The sequence below is a fragment of the Cyclopterus lumpus genome, chromosome 4 (genome assembly GCF_009769545.1).
Source record: "Cyclopterus lumpus isolate fCycLum1 chromosome 4, fCycLum1.pri, whole genome shotgun sequence".
NCBI lineage: Eukaryota > Metazoa > Chordata > Actinopteri > Perciformes > Cyclopteridae > Cyclopterus > Cyclopterus lumpus.
The window spans coordinates 27,036,372-27,057,521 of NC_046969.1; the positions used below are offsets into that span (position 1 = coordinate 27,036,372).

Below are 21,150 nucleotides of genomic sequence, written 5' to 3' on the forward strand. Positions count from 1 at the left end.
AACATGTGATCATGTAATCAGGAGAACATGTGATCAGGAGAACATGTGATCATGTGATCAGGAGAACATGTGATCAGGAGAACATGTGATCATGTGATCAGGAGAACATGTGATCATGTAATCAGGAGAACATGTGATCATGTAATCAGGAGAACATGTGATCATGTGATCAGGAGAACATGTGATCATGTGATCAGGAGAACATGTGATCATGTGATCAGGAGAACATGTGATCAGGAGAACATGTGATCATGTAATCAGGAGAACATGTGATCATGTGATCAGGAGAACATGTGATCATGTGATCAGGAGAACATGTGATCGGGAGAACATGTGATCATGTAATCAGGAGAACATGTGATCGGGAGAACATGTGATCGGGAGAACATGTGATCATGTAATCAGGAGAACATGTGATCGGGAGAACATGTGATCAGGAGAACATGTGATCAGGAAAACATGTGATCATGTGATCAGGAGAACATGTGATCATGTAATCAGGAGAACATGTGATCATGTGATCAGGAGAACATGTGATCAGGAGAACATGTGATCATGTAATCAGGAGAACATGTGATCATGTGATCAGGAGAACATGTGATCATGTGATCGGGAGAACATGTGATCGGGAGAACATGTGATCGGGAGAACATGTGATCAGGAGAACATGTGATCATGTAATCAGGAGAACATGTGATCGGGAGAACATGTGATCGGGAGATCATGTGATCGGGAGAACATGTGATCGGGAGAACATGTGATCAGGAGATCATGTGATCAGGAGAACATGTGATCACGTGATCAGTTCTCTAGTCTCAGATCATGTGACTTTGTAAACAACCAATCAGAGTTTTAAAGTCCTTTCGGTTTCTCTGCTCTTGAACACAGGACTAGTTTCCATCTTTCTTTCCTGGTTATTTCCCCTAAAAACGCCCTCAGAGTCCTGGTCCAGGTCCAGGCCCCGAGAGACCGGGTGAGGTCGCCCGGCTAGAGGTGACACATCCGGCTCAGATGAAGTTATTTATAGGCCGCTGTTTTGTAGGTTATCCAATCAGATGACAGGAAATGTAAACGTGCACAGAAGCTCCGCCCTCCTTTTCCTCTTTGAGCTCTTTGGTGATTGTTCACATTTTTACGTGTCTCACCTAACTTAACTTAAAACTTAACTCTTAAAACTTAACTTAACATCTTAACTTAACATAACTTAACTTAAAACTTAAAACTTAAGATAACTTAAAACTTAAGATAACTTAAAACTTAACATCTTAACTTAACATAACTTAACTTAAAACTTAACATAACTTAACTTAAAACTTAACATCTTAACTTAACATAACTTAACTTAAAACTTAACATAACTTAACTTAAAACTTAACATCTTAACTTAACATAACTTAACATAACTTAACTTATAACTTAACTTAATGTGAATGTCTATTGTTCTGGTCCTCTACACTCATTCTGTGAAGGCTGAACATCTCATGGAAGTCCGTTTCCTCCTGCAGGTCCGGATGAGGTTGGAGTCCAAGTCTCCGGTGAAGACCATCGAGGACTTCATCAAGCGCTTCACGCCGAGCCGGCTGACCTCCGGCTCCAGCAGCAGCAGCTCCTCCAGCCTCGCCACCAGCCGCTCCTCCAACCGGGGCTGCTCCGGCCTGCTGTCCTCCCCCTCCGCCGAGAGCACGCTCGCCAAGCTGCAGGAGGAGCAGGCGGCGCTCGGCTCGGCGCCGCCACGCTATGACGGGACGCCGCGGAGCCCGGAGGACGGCGAGCTGCGCTACGAGGCCGAGTCGCCCGACGAGGCCGCGCTGGTCTACGCTGCCAGGGCCTACAAGTGCTCGCTAGTCGGGCGCCTCCCGGACCAGGTGACGGTGGAGCTGCCGCACCTGGGGAAGCTGAGCTTCGAGCTGCTGCACACGCTGGGCTTCGACTCCACCAGGAAACGCATGTCCGTGGTGGTCCGACACCCTCTGACGGACCAGATCACGGTCTACACTAAGGGAGCGGACTCTGTCATCATGGACCTCATCAAACCCCCCGACACAGGTAGGAAGCTCTCACATGAGGCATAGACTTCTATACAACCAGAGGAGTCGCCCCCTGGTGGGCAAGAGAGAGAATGCAGCTTTAACACATGAAGCATAGACTTCTATACAACCAGAGGAGTCGCCCCCTGGTGGTCAGGAGAGAGAATGCAGCTTTAACACATGAAGCATAGACTTCTATACAACCAGAGGAGTCGCCCCCTGGTGGCCAGTAGAGAGAATGCAGCTTTAACACATGAAGCATAGACTTCTATACAACCAGAGGAGTCGCCCCCTGGTGGTCAGGAGAGAGAATGCAGCTTTAACACATGAAGCATAGACTTCTATACAACCAGAGGAGTCGCCCCCTGGTGGTCAGGAGAGAGAATGCAGCTTTAACACATGAAGCATAGACTTCTATACAACCAGAGGAGTCGCCCCCTGGTGGTCAGGAGAGAGAATGCAGCTTTAACACATGAAGAATAGACTTCTATACAACCAGAGGAGTCGCCCCCTGGTGGGCAAGAGAGAGAATGCAGCTTTAACACATGAAGCATAGACTTCTATACAACCAGAGGAGTCGCCCCCTGGTGGTCAGGAGAGAGAATGCAGCTTTAACACATGAAGCATAGACTTCTATACAACCAGAGGAGTCGCCCCCTGGTGGTCAGGAGAGAGAATGCAGCTTTAACACATGAAGAATAGACTTCTATACAACCAGAGGAGTCGCCCCCTGGTGGGCAAGAGAGAGAATGCAGCTTTAACAGGTGGTTGCCCCGAAATTTTTTAACTGTTGGGGCGCTGGGCAGCCATCTTGGATTCTTCAGGTTGGGGTTGATTAGGTTCGTCCCACTTTCCGGGTGAAACGTGAACGCAGCGTGATGCTGACATGGCGGTCTGGACTGATGCTGACACTGATTGAAACCTCCCTCTGGTCTAAACTAGCAGGAGTGTTCAGTAGCAGCTGTAGTTCTTCTAAACTGATGTTGACGTGTTCTGGAAGAAGTGGTATTTTTAGACGCCACCGCTGCACAGCTCTGTCCTGACCGGGAAACACTTCCTCTGCTTCCTGTGGTCCTCAGACCTTGTTCCACTAATGGAGTCTTCAGGGCACAAAGAGCCACACAGCCACACACATCAACACGGCCTTCATTTACAGGGACGGAAACCTCACGAGTTATTAATGCACTTTATTATGTTAGTTGAGATGAACTGAGGCTATATATATATAATACATAACAAAATCATGTAATAAATATATATATATATATATTATATATATATATATATATATATATATATATATATATATATATATATCCATCCATCCATCCATCCATCCATCCATGGATGGATATAATACATAACAAAATAACAAAATAATGGGATAAATATATATATATATATTATATAATCTAAAGTCTCGAAGTAGAGAACTAGAACACGTCTTTAGTGCAGAATAACATAAATCATTAAAAAGAATAAAACACAAGTTTAGTTTTTTTGGATTATTTCTTTCACAAAAATTAGAAAACAATATAATCTAAATATTAAACATGTTTCAAGTCCCCAAAAGTTATAGTGTCCAATAATAATCCACATGTTATTTATACATGATGTTATTTACATGTTTACAGCCTCTCCTCTCTTCTACTCCTCTCCTCTCCTCTCCTCTCTTCTCCTCCTCTCTCCTCCTCTCCTCTCTTCTCCTCCTCTCCTCTCGTGGTGAGCGTGTGGCAGGTGGAGGTGGTTGTGAGTTTTGTGGTGGAGTTTGGATCATTGTTTGTCTGCTTTGGTTCCTCTTTACGCACATGACCAGGTAAGAGAGAGAGAGCTTTCCTGGTGTGTTGGGTGTGTTCGGGCGTCCTCGTAGACGTCGATCCGTCAGGGAGTCCGGCTGGTTCCCCCTGACGGCAGCGTGTCTGTGGAGGAGGTGCTGCTGGCGGTAGGAGAGCAGGTGGGACACGAGCATCTGTCCTTCGCCTCCAGGATGAATAAGGAGGTGGTCGTGTTCGTGAGCAGCGAGGCTCGTGTGGTTAAACTAGTGTAGAGTGTTCATCAGAGACCTGTTCGTGCAGGTGTCTCCGCTGTCAACGCCCTCAACGCGCATCACCGTGTCCGGTGTTCCTCCTTTTATTCCTAACGTTTTTAGAGTCACCCACACAGTCACTAGAGGTGTCCTTCAAGGTGAGGCACGGGGAAGGGTTATACCTGGTGTACGCGAGCTCGGGGCAGATGAAGTGTTTCGACTGTGGACAGGCGGGACATAAGCGCTTTGCGTGGCCGCAAAAGCAGCAGAAGAGCGCGGAGAAGCTCGCTGTGGCTGTCCTCGCGGCCGGCCCCGTCGGTGGGCCCGCGGCGGTCCTCGTGGCCGGCCCCGGGGATGTCGTTGGTCCCGCGGACGCTGTTTTCCCCGTTGGTGGGGGCGCGGCGCTCCTCGTGGCTGGTCCCGTGGACGCTGCTGGTCCTGTGGTCATGGCTGGTCCCGTGGATGCGGCTGGTCCTGTGGTCATGGCTGGTCCTGTGGTCATGGCTGGTCCTGTGGTCATGGCTGGTCCCGTGGATGCGGCTGGTCCTGTGGTCATGGCTGGTCCCGTGGATGCGGCTGGTCCTGTGGTCATGGCTGGTCCTGTGGTCATGGCTGGTCCTGTGGTCATGGCTGGTCCCGTGGATGCGGCTGGTCCTGTGGTCATGGCTGGTCCTGTGGTCATGGCTGGTCCTGTGGTCATGGCTGGTCCTGTAGTCATGGCTGGTCCCGTGGATGCGGCTGGTCCTGTGGTCATGGCTGGTCCCGTGGATGCGGCTGGTCCTGTGGTCATGGCTGGTCCTGTGGTCATGGCTGGTCCTGTGGTCATGGCTGGTCCCGTAGATGCGGCTGGTCCTGTGGTCATGGCTGCTCCCGTGGTCATGGCTGGTCCCGTAGATGCGGCTGGTCCTGTGGTCATGGCTGCTCCCGTGGTCATGGCTGGTCCCGTGGATGCGGCTGGTCCTGTGGTCATGGCTGGTCCCGTGGATGCGGCTGGTCCTGTGGTCATGGCTGGTCCCGTAGATGCGGCTGGTCCTGTGGTCATGGCTGGTCCCGGTTGCGGTGGGCCAGATGACCTCGGGAAGAACTCCGGGAATCGACGGCCTCTCCACAGACTTTGTGAAGCGTTTCTGGAATGTCATCGGTCCTGACTTCCATGGTGTCCTGATGGAATGCTTTAGGACAGGATCGCTTCCTGTTTCCTGCAAACGAGCAGTCCTCTCCTTGCTGCCTAAGAAGGGCGATTTGGCTCTCCTCAAGAACTGGAGACCAGTGGCCCTGCTTTGCACGGATTACAAGGTGCTCTCCAGAGCCTTGTCCAACAGACTCAGAGACTACTTGGGATCAATTGTTAATAGTGACCAGACATACTGTATCCTGGGTCGAACAATCATGGACAATATATTTCTTATTCGTGATGTGCTGGATGTGTGTAGATTTCACGATGTAGATGTTGGTATTGTCCCCCTGGATCAGGAAAAGGCCTTTGACAGGGTGGACCACTCTTATTTGTTTTCTTCACTTAGGGCTTTTGGGTTTGGTGAAGGTTTTCTATCTTGGGTGGGTTTGTTGTACAGCGGTGCAGAATGCATGGTGAAAATGGGAGCTGGGCTGGGCCGACCGATCCCTGTACGACGAGGGATAAGGCAGGGTTGTCCTATTTCAGGGCAGCTTTATAGCCTTGCTTTTGAACCCTTGTTATGCAAGTTGAGGAGTCGGTGGTCTGTCACTGCCAGGGTCCTCCAGCCTTAGTCGTCCTCTCACTGTGTCAGCATATGCTGATGATGCAAACATGTTCATTAGGCATCAGGGTGATGTTGGTTTGCTGCAGGATATCTTGTCACTCTATGAGAATGCCTCTTCTGCACGGGTGAATTGGGAGAAATCGGAGGCCTTATTGGTGGGACGGTGGACGGAGCAGGTGGTGCCTCACCTGCCCGGAGGTCTTCAGTGGGGAAAAGAGGGATTGAAGGTGCTGGGTGTGTTCTTGGGTTCGGAGGACTATCAGAAAAAGAACTGGGAGGGAGTTGAGGGGAAGGTGTGTGTCCGTCTCTCTAAGTGGAGATGGTTAATGCCCCAGCTGTCCTTCAGGGGGAGAGTCCTGGTTGCTAACAACTTGGTTGCCTCGACTCTGTGGCACAGGCTCATCGCGCTGACACCACCAGGAGGTCTCATAGCAGCGGTACAGAGGTCTGTTGTGGACTTCTTCTGGTCGGCACTGGATTCGTGCAGCAGCTCTCTATCTGCCTGTGGCAGAGGGGGGGCAGGGCCTCATTGATATCCAGTCCAGGGTCCTCTCTTTCAGACTGCGGACTGCACAGAAGCTGCTTTATGACTGTGGCCCCAGCTGGATGGACACTGCTCGACTGCTGCTGAGGAGGGCTGGGCGGTTGGGATACGACAAACAGCTCTTTCTCCTACAACCTGAGGAAGTGGACCTGGCTGGACTGACGTCGTTCTACAGCTCTGTCCTGCAGGCCTGGCAAGTGTTTAACTTCTCACGTGAACCCAACGAGGCTCCAGGCGTGTGGCTGCTGGAGGAACCTCTGTTTTTCAACAGGTTCATTAGGACTCAAACGCTGCAGTCTGCCAGCCTACGGACGCGGCTAAGAGAAGTCGGCTGCACCAAACTGGGACATTTGGTGAGGATGTCATCAACGTCATCAGCCGTGGTCGCCTTCAGGCAGAGCATCAACATCGCGTCTGTCAGGTTGACTGACAGGATAGTGAAGGAGGTCTGAGCTGAGAGCAGTTGTAGGACGCCATGCTCTGTCTGGCCGATGGGATGAAGAAAGTGAGTACACCCCCCCCACTCTGCTCATCGCCCCGGTGGTGGGGGACTGGCAGGAGGGAGGAAATCAGCTGCTGACTTTCACAACCCCTCACCTGGACAGTTTTCAGGCAGCGGGGAAAAAGGCAATTTACGAAATCTGAGTAAAAGTTGTGAACCTGCGCTCTCTGGCGGGGTTGAAGGAGTCGAGTTGGACCGAGTCCTTTGGCCCAGGTTTTTCCCCGAGGGGCAGCTGGAGGTGCTTGTACAAAATGCCCGTTGAGGACAGCAGACCTCCAATGGAGGGTTGTACACGGGGCAGTAGCCACAAATAGATACCGGGCACACCTGGACCCTCTCATTGGGGAGGAATGCTGTTTCTGACCCTGGAGCACTTGTTTGCTCGGTGTCCTCGGCTCTCAGTACCGTTTGAACTTTTGAAAGTGTGGTTTCAGGGGCTTGGAGAGAGTTTTTCTTTGTATTTATTCATTTTCGGGCCAAAATATTCCGCAAAAAAGAAGGCTGTCCACACGCTGGTGAACTTTTTGTCCGGTTCTGCCAAGCTAGCCATCTGGCTGACGCGTAAGAATCGGGCCGGGGGTTCTGGTTGTGAGGACCCGGTGCAAGTCATGAAGGGACTGTTGAAAGCTCGACTCAGGCTGGAACACGCTTATTACACGGCAATGGACAACATACAGACTTTCAGGGGTAGATGGACTAAGGGGAGCATTTTATGCTCAGTGGGTGATGGTGGAGAGCTGGTGCTGAACTATTGATTGACAGACCTCCATAAAGGCTCCATTCAGGACTGGTTCCTGTAGCCATGGAGACCTCTGGGTGTGTTTTCATGACGTCGCTCAGTCTGCTCATTACACCTTAAAACAGAATTCATATTTTCATGGGATTAATAACCACTATCTTGATTATAACCATTAAAGCTGCTGTAATCAATAGTTTTCTATTCATGATCACTAAAGACGTGTTGTTGTTCTCTACTTCTAGTCCTGATGTGCTGCTTCAGGACTTTAGATTATATTATTATATAGAAACACCTGGAACTACTTTGGGCTTCAGAGGGTTAAATGCATGTAAACTTCAGGATGTTGAAACACCTTTCAACATCCTGTTTTTAGGTGGATTTCCTCCTCACTTCTTTCAGCAGTAGGAAAAATAAAGGTGTGTGTGTGTGTGTGTCGTCGTCTCGTGGAGCAGCGAGAGTCTGAAGGAACAACATCCGACAGAATAATAAACTCCTAGAAGAAGGAAACCTCAGTCAGGAGACACCTTCTTTTAGAGAGTTGTGATTGGTCCAGAAAAGACAAACGGTTTAGTCATGTGACGACGTGACGAACATCTAGCAGACTTTAAAAGAAGCCTTCTAGAAAACAACACTGGTCATTTTACTTTAAATGTATTTAATATGAACAGCCGGTCTTCATCAGCATCATGTGAACCTATAAACGGCTCTTCTTGGTGAAACCCGCCAATCTGGCCAATCCTGGACTAGGAATGCTGCAGAGGGCGGGACTTACCAAGAAGAGCCGTGGCATTCACGTTAACTCTGTTTCTGTTTCATGCTCTTATTCTGAAAGGTCCAATGGTCCTGATGATCTGTTTACAATGTTAATGAAGATTAATGTTCCCGTTTACAGACGTTTATATTCATACATACATGCATATATACACACATACATACACACATATATATATATATAAATAAATAAGACTGGAATCACTAAGAACAAACCCTCCTCCTCCTCCTTTAAAGAAACCTCCAAAGGGCGGCGCCAGAAGAAGCTGGTCCTCCGGACCCAGAATTACCTGAACCTGTACGCTGCAGACGGCCTTCGCACGCTGTGCATCGCCAAGAAGGTAACGCGCTGTGTTCATGTGTTCATGTGTTCATGTGTTCATGTGTTTGTGTTCACGTGTGTTCATGTGTTCATGTGTTTGTGTTCACGTGTGTTCATGTGTTTACGTGTTCATGTGTTTACGTGTTCATGTGTTCATGTGTTTGTGTTCATGTGTTTACGTGTGTTCATGTGTTCATGTGTTTGTGTTCACGTGTGTTCATGTGTTCATGTGTTTGTGTTCACGTGTGTTCATGTGTTCATGTGTTCATGTGTTTACGTGTTCATGTGTTCATGTGTTTGTGTTCACGTGTGTTCATGTGTTCACGTGTGTTCATGTGTTCATGTGTTCATGTGTTTACGTGTTCATGTGTTCATGTGTTTGTGTTCACGTGTGTTCATGTGTTTACGTGTTCATGTGTTCATGTGTTCATGTGTTTGTGTTCACGTGTGTTCATGTGTTCATGTGTTTACGTGTTCATGTGTTCATATGTGTGTCAAGAAGGTAACGCGCTGCAGGGCTGTGTTCATGTGTTCACGTGTTTATGTGTTTGTGTTTATGTCTTCATGTGTTCATATGTTTGTGTTCATGTGTGTGTGTTCATGTGTGTTCATGTGTTCATGTGTGTGTGTTCATGTGTTTGTGTTCACGTGTGTTCATGTGTTCATGTCCCAGGTCCTCAGTAAAGAGCAGTACGCCTGCTGGCTGCAGCGCCACCTGGAGGCTGAGACGGCCATCCAGGGACGGGAGGAGCTGCTCTTCGACTCGGCTCTGCGACTCGAGACCAACCTGCAGCTTCTGGGTAGCTGTTTGATTCATTTACTTAAGGGACCTGTTCTACTACAGGAGAACCAGGAAGGCTTGGAGAAGAAGCTCCTACAAACATTCAGAACATCAGTACTGTCCCTTTAAGGCCGCGTGCACCCACACGACCCTTCTAGCTGTGATTATATGGTGCCCCCCCCCCACAGGAGCGACGGGCATCGAGGACCGGCTGCAGGACGGCGTCCCTGAAACCATTGCATCCTTGAGACAGGCCGGCCTGCAGATTTGGGTTCTTACAGGAGACAAACAGGAGACGGCCGTCAACGTGGCGTACGCCTGCAAGCTGCTGGACCCAGAGGAGGAGATCCTGACTCTGAATGCTGATTCTCACGTGAGCGTTAAAGCTGCATTCTCTCTCCTGACCACCAGGGGGCGACTCCTCTGGTTGTATAGAAGTCTATGCTTCATGTGTTAAAGCTGCATTCTCTCTCCTGACCACCAGGGGGCGACTCCTCTGGTTGTATAGAAGTCTATATAAATGACTCTACTTCTCTTGATTTATTCCCTCAGTAAACATTGTAAACATTAGTTTTTGGTCTCAATCTCTAGTTTCAAGTCTTCTTCAATACAGCGTGATGTTCATTTAGTAAATTATGGTCATTTAGTACTTTATTACATCACATTACATATCATTACATGACATGTCATTTAGCTGACGCTTTTTTCCAAAGAGACTTACAATAAGTGCATTAAACCATGAGTCCAAACTCAGAACAACAAGAATCAAGCAAGTACAATTTCTTCAATAAAGTTAAACTACAAAGTGCCATCAGTAAGAGACATTTAAGTGCTACTAAAGTGTTAAACTACAAAGTGCTATCAGTAAGAGACATTTAAGTGCTACTAAAGTGTTAAACTACAAAGTGCCATCAGTAAGAGACATTTAAGTGCTACTAAAGTGTTAAACTACAAAGTGCTATCAGTAAGAGACATTTAAGTGCTACTAAAGTGTTAAACTACAAAGTGCTATCAGTAAAATACATTTAAATGCTACCAAAGTGCTAAACTACAAAGTGCTATCGGTAAGAGCCATTTAAGTGCTACCAAAGTGCTACCACGACGCTACCTTCCCTATTCAAGGTGTAGTCACTAAGATGTGTTTTTAGTTTGTAGAGACTTCCTGCTGTCCTGACATTATGGTAATTTAGAGTCAAACAGACCATAAAGCAGGGGATGCTTTTGGGCGGGGCTAAGAGGTGATTGACATATTTGTTTGATCAGAATATCTCATCTGTGGAGTAAATATGAAGCTCTGCAGACATGAATATGGATCTTAACTCCACCGTTAACATATTTTAATATGAATAACACCAACGTGTTCCCGTCTCTGTACCAGGAGGCGTGTGCGTTGCTCCTGGAGGAGAGTCTCCACTACATCCAGACCAAATTCCTCTGCAGCTCCTCGGACCAAGCTGCCAAGGCCTTCCTCCCTAACTTTGCCCCCTTTGAGGTCTACCCCCCCTCGTCCTCGTCCCCCCACTCCGCCGCCTTCACGGTGCACCGGCTGGGTCTGGTGATCGACGGCCGCACCTTGGCCTACGCCCTGGACCAGAGTCTGGAGGACCGGTTCCTGGCGGTGGCGCGGAGCTGCCGCTCGGTGCTCTGCTGCCGCTCCACGCCGCTGCAGAAGAGCACCGTGGTCAAGCTGGTGCGGAACAAGCTGAAGGTCATGACCTTGGCCATCGGTGAGTGAGACACGCCTTCATGTCGTACCTGTACAACCTCTAGGAGTCAATTATGAGGGAGGTGGGTCCATTGTAAGGGAGGTGGGTCCATTATGAGGGAGGTGGGTCCATTATGAGGGAGGTGGGTCCATTGTACGGGAGGTGGGTCCATTATGAGGGAGGTGGGTCCATTGTAAGGGAGGTGGGTCCATTGTGAGGGAGGTGGGTCCATTGTAAGGGAGGTGGGTCCATTGTACGGGAGGTGGGTCCATTATGAGGGAGGTGGGTCCATTGTACGGGAGGTGGGTCCTTATAAAGGAGTTGAGTCCATTATGAGGGAGGTGGGTCCATTGTAAGGGAGGTGGGTCCATTATGAGGGAGGTGGGTCCATTGTAAGGGAGGTGGGTCCATTATGAGGGAGGTGGGTCCATTATGAGGGAGGTGGGTCCATTGTAAGGGAGGTGGGTCCATTGTAAGGGAGGTGGGTCCATTGTAAGGGAGGTGGGTCCTTATAAAGGAGTTGAGTCCATTATGAGGGAGGTGGGTCCATTGTAAGGGAGGTGGGTCCATTATGGGGGAGGTGGGTCCATTGTAAGGGAGGTGGGTCCATTATGGGGGAGGTGGGTCCATTGTAAGGGAGCTGGGTCCATTATGAGGGAGGTGGGTCCATTGTAAGGGAGGTGGGTCCATTATGAGGGAGGTGGGTCCATTGTAAGGGAGGTGGGTCCATTGTAAGGGAGGTGGGTCCATTGTGAGGGAGGTGGGTCCTTATAAGGGAGGTGGGTCCTTATAAAGGAGTTGAGTCCATTATGAGGGAGGTGGGTCCATTATAAGGGAGGTGGGTCCATTATGGGGGAGGTGGGTCCATTGTAAGGGAGCTGGGTCCATTATGAGGGAGGTGGGTCCATTGTAAGGGAGGTGGGTCCATTATGAGGGAGGTGGGTCCATTGTAAGGGAGGTGGGTCCATTGTAAGGGAGGTGGGTCCATTGTAAGGGAGGTGGGTCCATTGTAAGGGAGGTGGGTCCATTGTGAGGGAGGTGGGTCCATTGTAAGGGAGGTGGGTCCTTATAAAGGAGTTGAGTCCATTATGAGGGAGGTGGGTCCATTATAACCAGGTTCTCCTGAGAGGAGGAACAGGAGAACCTGGTCTTCATGTGTTCTTGTATGTCTCTCAGGTGACGGAGCCAACGACGTCAGCATGATCCAGGTAGCAGATGTGGGCGTCGGCATCTCTGGACAGGAGGGCATGCAGGTAAGAAGACACCTGAGCTAACGGGAGGGGCATCGCCTCCTCTCCTCCTCTCCTCCTCTCCTCCTCTCCTCCTCACCTCCTCTCCTCTCTCTGGACTGAGATGGGAGGAGGCGAGGAGGCGCGTGAAGGAAAGGAGGCGCAGCAGCCTGACCGTGTGGTGCGTTTCAGGCGGTGATGGCCAGTGACTTTGCTCTGCCGCGGTTCCGCTACCTCCAGAAGCTGCTGCTGGTCCACGGACACTGGAGCTACTCCAGGCTGGCCAACATGATCCTCTTCTTCTTCTACAAGAACGCGGTGAGACCTCGGGCTTAAGGGGTTAGTCTGAATTACAGAGCTTAAGTCTGAATTACAGAGTGAGTCTGATTTAAAGAGTTAAAGTCTGAATTAAAGAGCTTAAGTCTGAATTACAGAGTTTGAGACTTATTTAAAGAGTTAAAGTCTGAATTAAAGAGCTTAAGTCTGAATTACAGAGTGAGTCTGATTTAAAGAGTTAAAGTCAGAATTACAGAGTTTGAGACTTATTTAAAGAGTTAAAGTCTGAATTAAAGAGCTTAAGTCTGATTTAAAGTAGTTAGAGTCTGATTTAAATAGTTTTAGTCTAATTTAAATAGTTTCCTTTCCTCTGTTTATAAGTTAAGAAGAGGTGTAGAAATAACGAAAATACTTTTTTTCCCATAATAATCAGATGGAAACTTTTTTTTTTTTTGTCAGGATAATTTTTTACGGAATAATTTTTGTAGAAGTTTGTTGTTTACACGAATTCTAAATAGGAAAAAAAAACATGAATGTTTTCTTCCAGTGAGTTTTAATTCATTTACGTAACTTAACACACAATATTTGTACGTTGTGTTTTAAACTCACAAAGAAGACAACATGGATGCTTTTAAGTTACACTCGTGGTCGTGGTGCACTGCAGCCTCTTGTGGACAGAATGAGAATTACAACAACACAATGAAAATGATTGAAATTATATATTTTATAAAACGTCTGCATGCTAATACCATTTCTTACTATTTGGCACAAAATGTCCACTTGGACGAACGGATTAGTGATGTGTGGTCAAAGGTCAAAGGTCAAAGTCACCGTGACCTCGCAACACTAATGTTTTTGTCCATACGTTAAGGATTCATTTGATAATCGTGACGATGATGAAAAGAGGTTCTTCAGGAGAGGAGACTAAACGGACCCTTGGTCCTTCTGTTCCCACAGATGTTCGTCGCGCTCGTCTTCTGGTATCAGTTCTACTGCGGGTTCTCCGGCTCGGCCATGATCGACCAGTGGTACCTCATCTTCTTCAATCTGATGTTCTCCGCCTTCCCTCAACTCGTCACCGGCACTCTGGACAAGGACGTGTCCGCGGAGACCCTGCAGCAGCTACCTCAGCTCTACATGAGCGGGCAGAACTCTGAGGTGGGACTTCCTGTTGACCCGGTTCACCTGAGGACGCTCACCTGGCGTCACATTGCTCACCGTAGCTGTTTATTTACATAACTTTATAGTTTTAAAGAGTTCAGATTCACCAAGGTCACACCACCAACCAGCTGTCTGCAGACACACCAGACTCCGTGGAACTGGGTGGACCTCTCAGGAGCTGCTGGTCTCCTGTTGGTGTTGAGACTTTGATGAATTAACTCTTTAAACTCCACTCTGACTCCGGTTTGTTCTGCAGGAGTACAAACCGTACATGTTCTGGATGAACATGATCGACGCCTTCTACCAAAGTCTGGTCTGCTTCTTCATCCCCTACTTTGTAAGTTTGACTTTATTACTTTAAGTTTGACTTTATTACTTTAAGTTTGACTTTATTACTTTATTACATTACATTACATTACATGTCATTTAGCTGACGCTTTTATCCAAAGCGACTTACAATAAGTGCATTAAACCATGAGTCCAAACTCAGAACAACAAGAATCAAGAAAGTACAATTTCTTCAATAAAGTTAAACTACAAAGTGCTATCAGTAAGAGACATTTAAGTGCTACTAAAGTGTTAAACTACAAAGTGCTATCGGTAAGAGACATTTAAGTGTTACTAAAGTGTTAAACTACAAAGTGCTATCGGTAAGAGACATTTAAGTGTTACTAAAGTGTTAAACTACAAAGTGCTATCGGTAAGAGACATTTAAGTGCTACTAAAGTGTTAAACTACAAAGTGCTATCGGTAAGAGACATTTAAGTGCTACTAAAGTGTTAAACTACAAAGTGCTATCGGTAAGAGACATTTAAGTGTTACTAAAGTGTTAAACTACAAAGTGCTATCGGTAAGAGACATTTAAGTGTTACTAAAGTGTTAAACTACAAAGTGCTATCAGTAAGAGACATTTAAGTGTTACTAAAGTGTTGAACTACAAAGTGCTATCGGTAAGAGACATTTAAGTGCTACTAAAGTGTTAAACTACAAAGTGCTATCGGTAAGAGACATTTAAGTGTTACTAAAGTGTTAAACTACAAAGTGCTATCAGTAAGAGACATTTAAGTGCTACTAAAGTGTTAAACTACAAAGTGCTATCGGTAAGAGACATTTAAGTGCTACTAAAGTGTTAAACTACAAAGTGCTATCGGTAAGAGACATTTAAGTGTTACTAAAGTGTTAAACTACAAAGTGCTATCAGTAAGAGACATTTAAGTGCTACTAAAGTGTTAAACTTTTTAGTTTGCGACGGAAGATGTTATTACTTTGTAAGTTTGACTTTTACTTTAAGTTTGACTTTATTACTGTAAGTTTGACTTTATTACTTTGAGTTTTAATTTTCTTACTGTTTAAGTTTTAGTGTTTTAGCCTAAAGTTTTTTACCCCCCCCCCCCCCCCCCCCCCCCCCCCCCAGGCCTACGCTGACTCTGACGTGGATGTGTTTACATGGGGGACTCCCATCACCACTCTGGCTTTACTCACCATTCTGGTGCACTTGGGCATTGAGACCAGAACCTGGGTGAGGACCCAGCTCTTCGTCTCGCTGGATCTTGAGCTCTTCGTCTCTTTGTATCTTTACTCTTCGTCTCTCTGGATGTTTAACTCTTTGTATCTTTACTCTTCGTCTCTTTGTATCTTTACTCTTCGTCTCTTTGTATCTTTACTCTTCGTCTCTCTGGATGTTTAACTCTTTGTAACTTTACTCTTCGTCTCTTTGTATCTTTACTCTTCGTCTCTTTGTATCTTTACTCTTCGTCTCTCTGGATGTTTAACTCTTTGTATCTTTACTCTTCGTCTCTCTGGATCTTTAACTCTTCGTCTCTTTGTATCTTTACTCTTCGTCTCTCTGGATCTTTAACTCTTCGTCTCTTTGTATCTTTATTCTTCGTCTCTCTGGATCTTGAGCTCTTCGTCTCTTTGTATCTTTACTCTTCGTCTCTCTGGATCTTTAACTCTTCGTCTCTTTGTATCTTTACTCTTCGTCTCTCTGGATCTTTAACTCTTCGTCTCTTTGTATCTTTATTCTTCGTCTCTCTGGATCTTGAGCTCTTCGTCTCTTTGTATCTTTACTCTTCGTCTCTCTGGATCTTTAACTCTTCGTCTCTTTGTATCTTTACTCTTCGTCTCTCTGGATCTTTAACTCTTCGTCTCTTTGTATCTTTATTCTTCGTCTCTCTGGATCTTGAGCTCTTCGTCTCTTTGTATCTTTACTCTTCGTCTCTCTGGATCTTTAACTCTTCGTCTCTTTGTATCTTTATTCTTCGTCTCTCTGGATCTTGAGCTCTTCGTCTCTTTGTATCTTTACTCTTCGTCTCTCTGGATCTTTAACTCTTCGTCTCTTTGTATCTTTACTCTTCGTCTCTCTGGATCTTTAACTCTTCGTCTCTTTGTATCTTTATTCTTCGTCTCTCTGGATCTTGAGCTCTTCGTCTCTTTGTATCTTTACTCTTCGTCTCTCTGAATGTTTAACTCTCTCCGTCACACAGTTCCAACATCCAGATGTGTTTCCGTTATTTTCCTTTTTTTAGATTTATGACCCTGCATTGAATCAGTCTTTTGACATTTTAAAGACTTAAATTCCTGACATTTGAGTTTCACGTCAAAATAAAGTCTGAATTAAGGTTTGTTTGCCGACGACGTGAAGCATAACAACTTTGTTCTAGTTTCTATACAAATATCATTATTGGTAGTAATATTGTGTCCTCTGTGTCCCTGCAGACGTGGATGAACTGTCTGTCCATCTCCTTCAGCGTGTCCCTGTTCTTCACCGTGTCTCTGTGTTATAACGCCTCCTGTCCGTCCTGCTTCTCCCCGTCCAACCCCTACTGGAGCATGCAGAGGCTGCTGCAGGACCCGCTCTTCTACCTGCTGTGTGTCCTCACACCTGTAGCCGCGCTGCTGCCCAGGTACGTCCAGCTGGGCCCTGTTCCTCTTCCTCTTGACCTCTGGCTCTGCCCTGTTCCTCTTCCTCTTGACCTCTGACCCTTCCTCCCTCTCCATCTTGACCTCTGACTCTTCCTCCCTCTCCATCTTGACCTCTGACTCTTCCTTCCTCTTCATCTTGACCTCTGACTCTTCCTTCCTCTTCATCTTGACCTCTGACTCTTCCTCCCTCTCCATCTTGACCTCTGACTCTTCCTCCCTCTCCATCTTGACCTCTGACCCTTCCTCCCTCTTCATCTTGACCTCTGACCCTTCCTCCCTCTCCATCTTGACCTCTGACTCTTCCTCCCTCTCCAGATATTTCTACCGGGCGTGTCAGGGCACGTTGTTCCCCAGCCCCGTCCAGGTCGGGAGGCAGTTGGATAAACTCCCGTCCGAGACCCGCAGGAACATCCTGAACCTCGGCGGGGTCGAGGCGGGGTCTGCGGTCCGCCCCGTGCCTCACTTCCTGTCCCTCGGCACGCCGTCCCCCGAAGGCCCCGATGAAAACCATCAGAGAGCCGGTCTGCATGCGGTGGACGCCACAGAGAAGGACACGCTTCCTTACACCAAAGACGCCGCTAAGCTCCCCCCAGAGCCGCGGCCTCGGCCCCCCGGAGACGCCGAGCCTCGGCCCCCCGGGGACGACGAGCCTCGGCCCCCCGGGGACGACGAGCCTCGGCCCCCCGGGGACGACGAGCCTCGGCCCCCCGGGGACGACGAGCCTCGGCCCCCCGGGGACGACGAGCCTCGGCCCCCCGGAGACGACGAGCCTCGGCCCCCCGGGGACGACGAGCCTCGGCCCCCCGGAGACGACGAGCCTCGGCCCCCCGGGGACGACGAGCCTCGGCCCCCCGGAGACGACGAGCCTCGGCCCCCCGGGGACGACGAGCCTTGGCCCCCCGGGGACGACGAGCCTCGGCCCCCCGGAGACGACGAGCCTCGGCCCCCCGGGGACGACGAGCCTCGGCCCCCCGGAGACGACGAGCCTCGGCCCCCCGGGGACGACGAGCCTCGGCCCCCCGGGGACGACGAGCCTCGGCCCCCCGGAGACGACGAGCGTCCCCACGAGACTTCCGAGGCTTTAAAGACGTCGGCCATGAGTGCGTCCAGCCGGGCCGCCTCCTCGCCTCGGCCCCCGTCCCAGGCGGCGAGCGTCCAGCTCCCGCTGCCTCCCGACGGCGACGCCCAGCGCGTCCGGTACTGCAGGAACTCGGACCACGCGGTGCGTCCGGCGGCGAGGACGCAGACGGACGCCGTCCTGTGACGCCTCACGCCCGACGCTCAGAACTCCCAATTTGCACAATAGTTTTTTATGAGAAAATAAAAGTCTAATTTTATTGTATTTTTCAAGCAGATTCTTTTATAAAAGAGACAAATCGGTACTTTTATATTTTGGACAATTTAAAGCTCAAGATATTTTTGAGGCTTTGAAGACTGAAGAACTGGAATTCCTCCCGTTGGTTTCCTGGAATGTTTTTATTCACATTCCACAACCTTTATTATGTATCTCTGAGATGGAATTCAGAGTTTGTGTGTTTTGAGTTTGATCTTCACATGAATATCAGAAGTTAGTGGCATTGAGTCTGATTTCAGTCCAGTTCTGTCCTTCACCACATTCCACTCAGTAATTATGAGCTTTAAAGATGAGCGTACCAGTAATGATGCTGTGTGTGTGTGTGTGTGTGTGTGTGTGTGTGTGTGTGTGTGTGTGTGTGTGTGTGTGTGTGTGTGTGTGTGTGTGTGTGTGTGTGTGTGTGTGTGTGTGTGTGTGTGGTTGTGTGTGTGTGTGTGTGTGTGTGTGTGTGTGTGTGTGTGTGTGTGTGTGTGTGTGTGTGTGTGTGTGTGTGTGTGTGTGTGTGTGTGTGTTTGATCTGACAGACAGTTTCACATTAAAAGGAAAGTTTGACATTTTGGGAAATCCTTTAATTTGCTTTATTGATCCCACAAGTTTAAGACTAGTGCTAGCAGCTAGCTGTTAGAGCTAGCAGCTAGCTGCTAACAGAAGCTGTCTAAAGCTAACGTGAACTCTAAACTTACTCTTTATTTTCGTTTATTTAAAGGGCCAGTGTGCAGCATTTAGTGGGATCTATTATCAAGAATGTAATATAATATTCATAGTTTTTATTTGTGTTTAATCGCCTGAAAATTGTGTTTTCGTTAGCTTATCTACGGTAGCCAAACACGCTAAAGAGAGACTTTCACATTGTTACGTTACCTGAAAAGAGGGATTTTCAATCTGCAGCTTCACCACTAGAGGTCACTAGATACAACACACTGCTCCTTTAATGTGTACTTCCCGACTAAAGAGAGAAGTGATTGGTTGACTTTATGCTAAGCTAAGCTAACCTTCTCCTGGCTGTAGTTTCATACTCCGCTCATCATTTCCCAAACAGTCAAACGGTTCCGTTTCATCTCGTTTCATAACCGTGATTTACTTGAAGCTCCTTTTCCAACAGATTTTCTTTCTTTCTGGAGTTCAGCTGGAAACCAATAAAGAGAATATTCCCCAAAATGTACAAGATGCCGCTTTAAGATTTAAATGTGCACTTTGAAAGCATTATTTTAAAAAACCAACTGGTAAACCTTTTAATATATGCAGTACATTTTTATAAAGTGTATCATTTACCAAAGATCCTTCATATTCCTGTATTTCTATCGTTTATCCTGTATTTCTAAGCGCCTTAACACTGGAGAAGAAATGACAAATGTTTGTTTAAAGGTGGAGATACTTGTGTCAGATCTAGTTTTATAGCTTCAGGCTGGAATGAAGCTCCATCTCCAACATTCACAAATTCCACGCGGCCTCGAACACATCGGAGCCCGATTGGATGGTTCTTCCAACGAGGTTTTAATCTGTTCATCACGTTTCAGATCAGAAGAAACTGACTGATGTTAAGTATTTATCCTTTGTACCTGTAAATGTACTCTTTGCTTAATAAAACGTCTCAGTCCTCAAACTGTATGTTGACTTTATGTCATTATTTTAACAAACTACTAATAATGTTATGTACCGTTAAATAATTCAACCATTTCAGGCTTCATATGGGAAAAACTATACTAAGCTCATTTGTTTTGTGTCCTAATTCATATTTAACGTGTTTATCTTCTGTCACATTTAAACGTATAAATACAAAGATCTTATAACAGTTACCTTATTACACATCCAACAACAAATCTTATGAACGTAACTCAATATTCATCTTCTTTTAGCTCTGTTTTTCTCCTCCTAAATGGACAATGTTCACCAGTTAGTTCTTGTTTGTTGGTTCATCATTGAAACAAAATATGAAGCATAGACTTCTTTACAACCAGAGGAGTCATCATTTCATACAATAAATAATTTCATTTTTATAACCAAGTGGAATCTGTAAAAACAATTAGACTTTAGAACCATATATTTAACATTTTAAATATAATAAAAAATGTGTAGAACAAGTGTAGATTTAACAAACGGCCTCAGGACTCCAGATAGACTGAAGATTTTGAGAAAAGATGAAATCATGCATTTATCTATAAATCTAGATAAACTGTGTGAAGGTTATTCTTTAACTCAACAACGTGTCTGTTTATATCTCCAGTTTAATGTGGAATAAATCAGACAGAAAGAACGCTCCCTTATATTAAAGTGTCCTCACAGTGCCCCCTAGTGTCCGTATTGATTACTGCAGTCAGAGGAGACAACAGGATAGACATCAAAGACAAACGTATTTTTATTTATCTCTGTCGTATGATCATAGAGCTAATTATAGATCATATTTATTAATAATAAAAAGTAACTTTTATGGAATCATAAATCATATTCAGGAGCCATAAATTAAACCTGTGTCTGTCGGCCTCATCAACACTTTGACTTCTCCTCCATGTGTGAATTAAGTGACGAGTGATTAAATAAATCTAATAACTGCAAGTAAAATATACACATTACGTGAAAATGAGTACTGGCTGAAGGTAGATGATAACGTTCTCATGATGCGTTCAGGCTCTGCTCAGTGAACATGAGTACTGGCTGAAGGTAAATGATAACGTTCTCATGATGCGTTCAGGCTCCGCTCAGTGAACATGAGTACTGGCTGAAGGTAAATGATAACGTTCTCATGATGCGTTCAGGCTCCGCTCAGTGAACGTGAGTACTGGCTGAAGGTAAATTATAACGTTCTCATGATGCGTTCAGGCTCAGTGAACATGAGTACTGGCTGAAGGTGAATGATAACGTTCTCATGATGCCTTCAGGCTCTGTGAACATGAGTACTGGCTGAAGGTAAATGATAACGTTCTCATGATGCCTTCAGGCTCTGTGAACATGAGTACTGGCTGAAGGTAAATGATAACGTTCTCATGATGCCTTCAGGCTCTGTGAACATGAGTACTGCCTGAAGGTAAATGATAACGTTCTCATGAT

At 46.8% G+C, this 21,150-nt stretch overlaps 1 protein-coding gene across 1 annotated transcript in view; it reads left to right on the forward strand.

Annotated features, from left to right (window-relative positions):
• atp10a (ATPase phospholipid transporting 10A) overlaps positions 1–18,015 on the forward strand; it is a 35,341-nt gene extending 17,326 nt beyond the window's left edge. The window contains exons 10-21 of the mRNA XM_034531365.1: positions 1,506–2,046; positions 8,589–8,692; positions 9,347–9,473; positions 9,643–9,827; positions 10,833–11,181; positions 12,337–12,413; positions 12,582–12,707; positions 13,623–13,823; positions 14,083–14,163; positions 15,241–15,345; positions 16,545–16,732; positions 17,067–18,015. Coding sequence (XP_034387256.1) covers positions 1,506–2,046; positions 8,589–8,692; positions 9,347–9,473; positions 9,643–9,827; positions 10,833–11,181; positions 12,337–12,413; positions 12,582–12,707; positions 13,623–13,823; positions 14,083–14,163; positions 15,241–15,345; positions 16,545–16,732; positions 17,067–18,015 — 3,033 coding nt within the window. The remainder of the gene's footprint in view (positions 1–1,505; positions 2,047–8,588; positions 8,693–9,346; positions 9,474–9,642; positions 9,828–10,832; positions 11,182–12,336; positions 12,414–12,581; positions 12,708–13,622; positions 13,824–14,082; positions 14,164–15,240; positions 15,346–16,544; positions 16,733–17,066) is intronic.
• Positions 18,016–21,150: the final 3,135 nt, after the last annotated feature.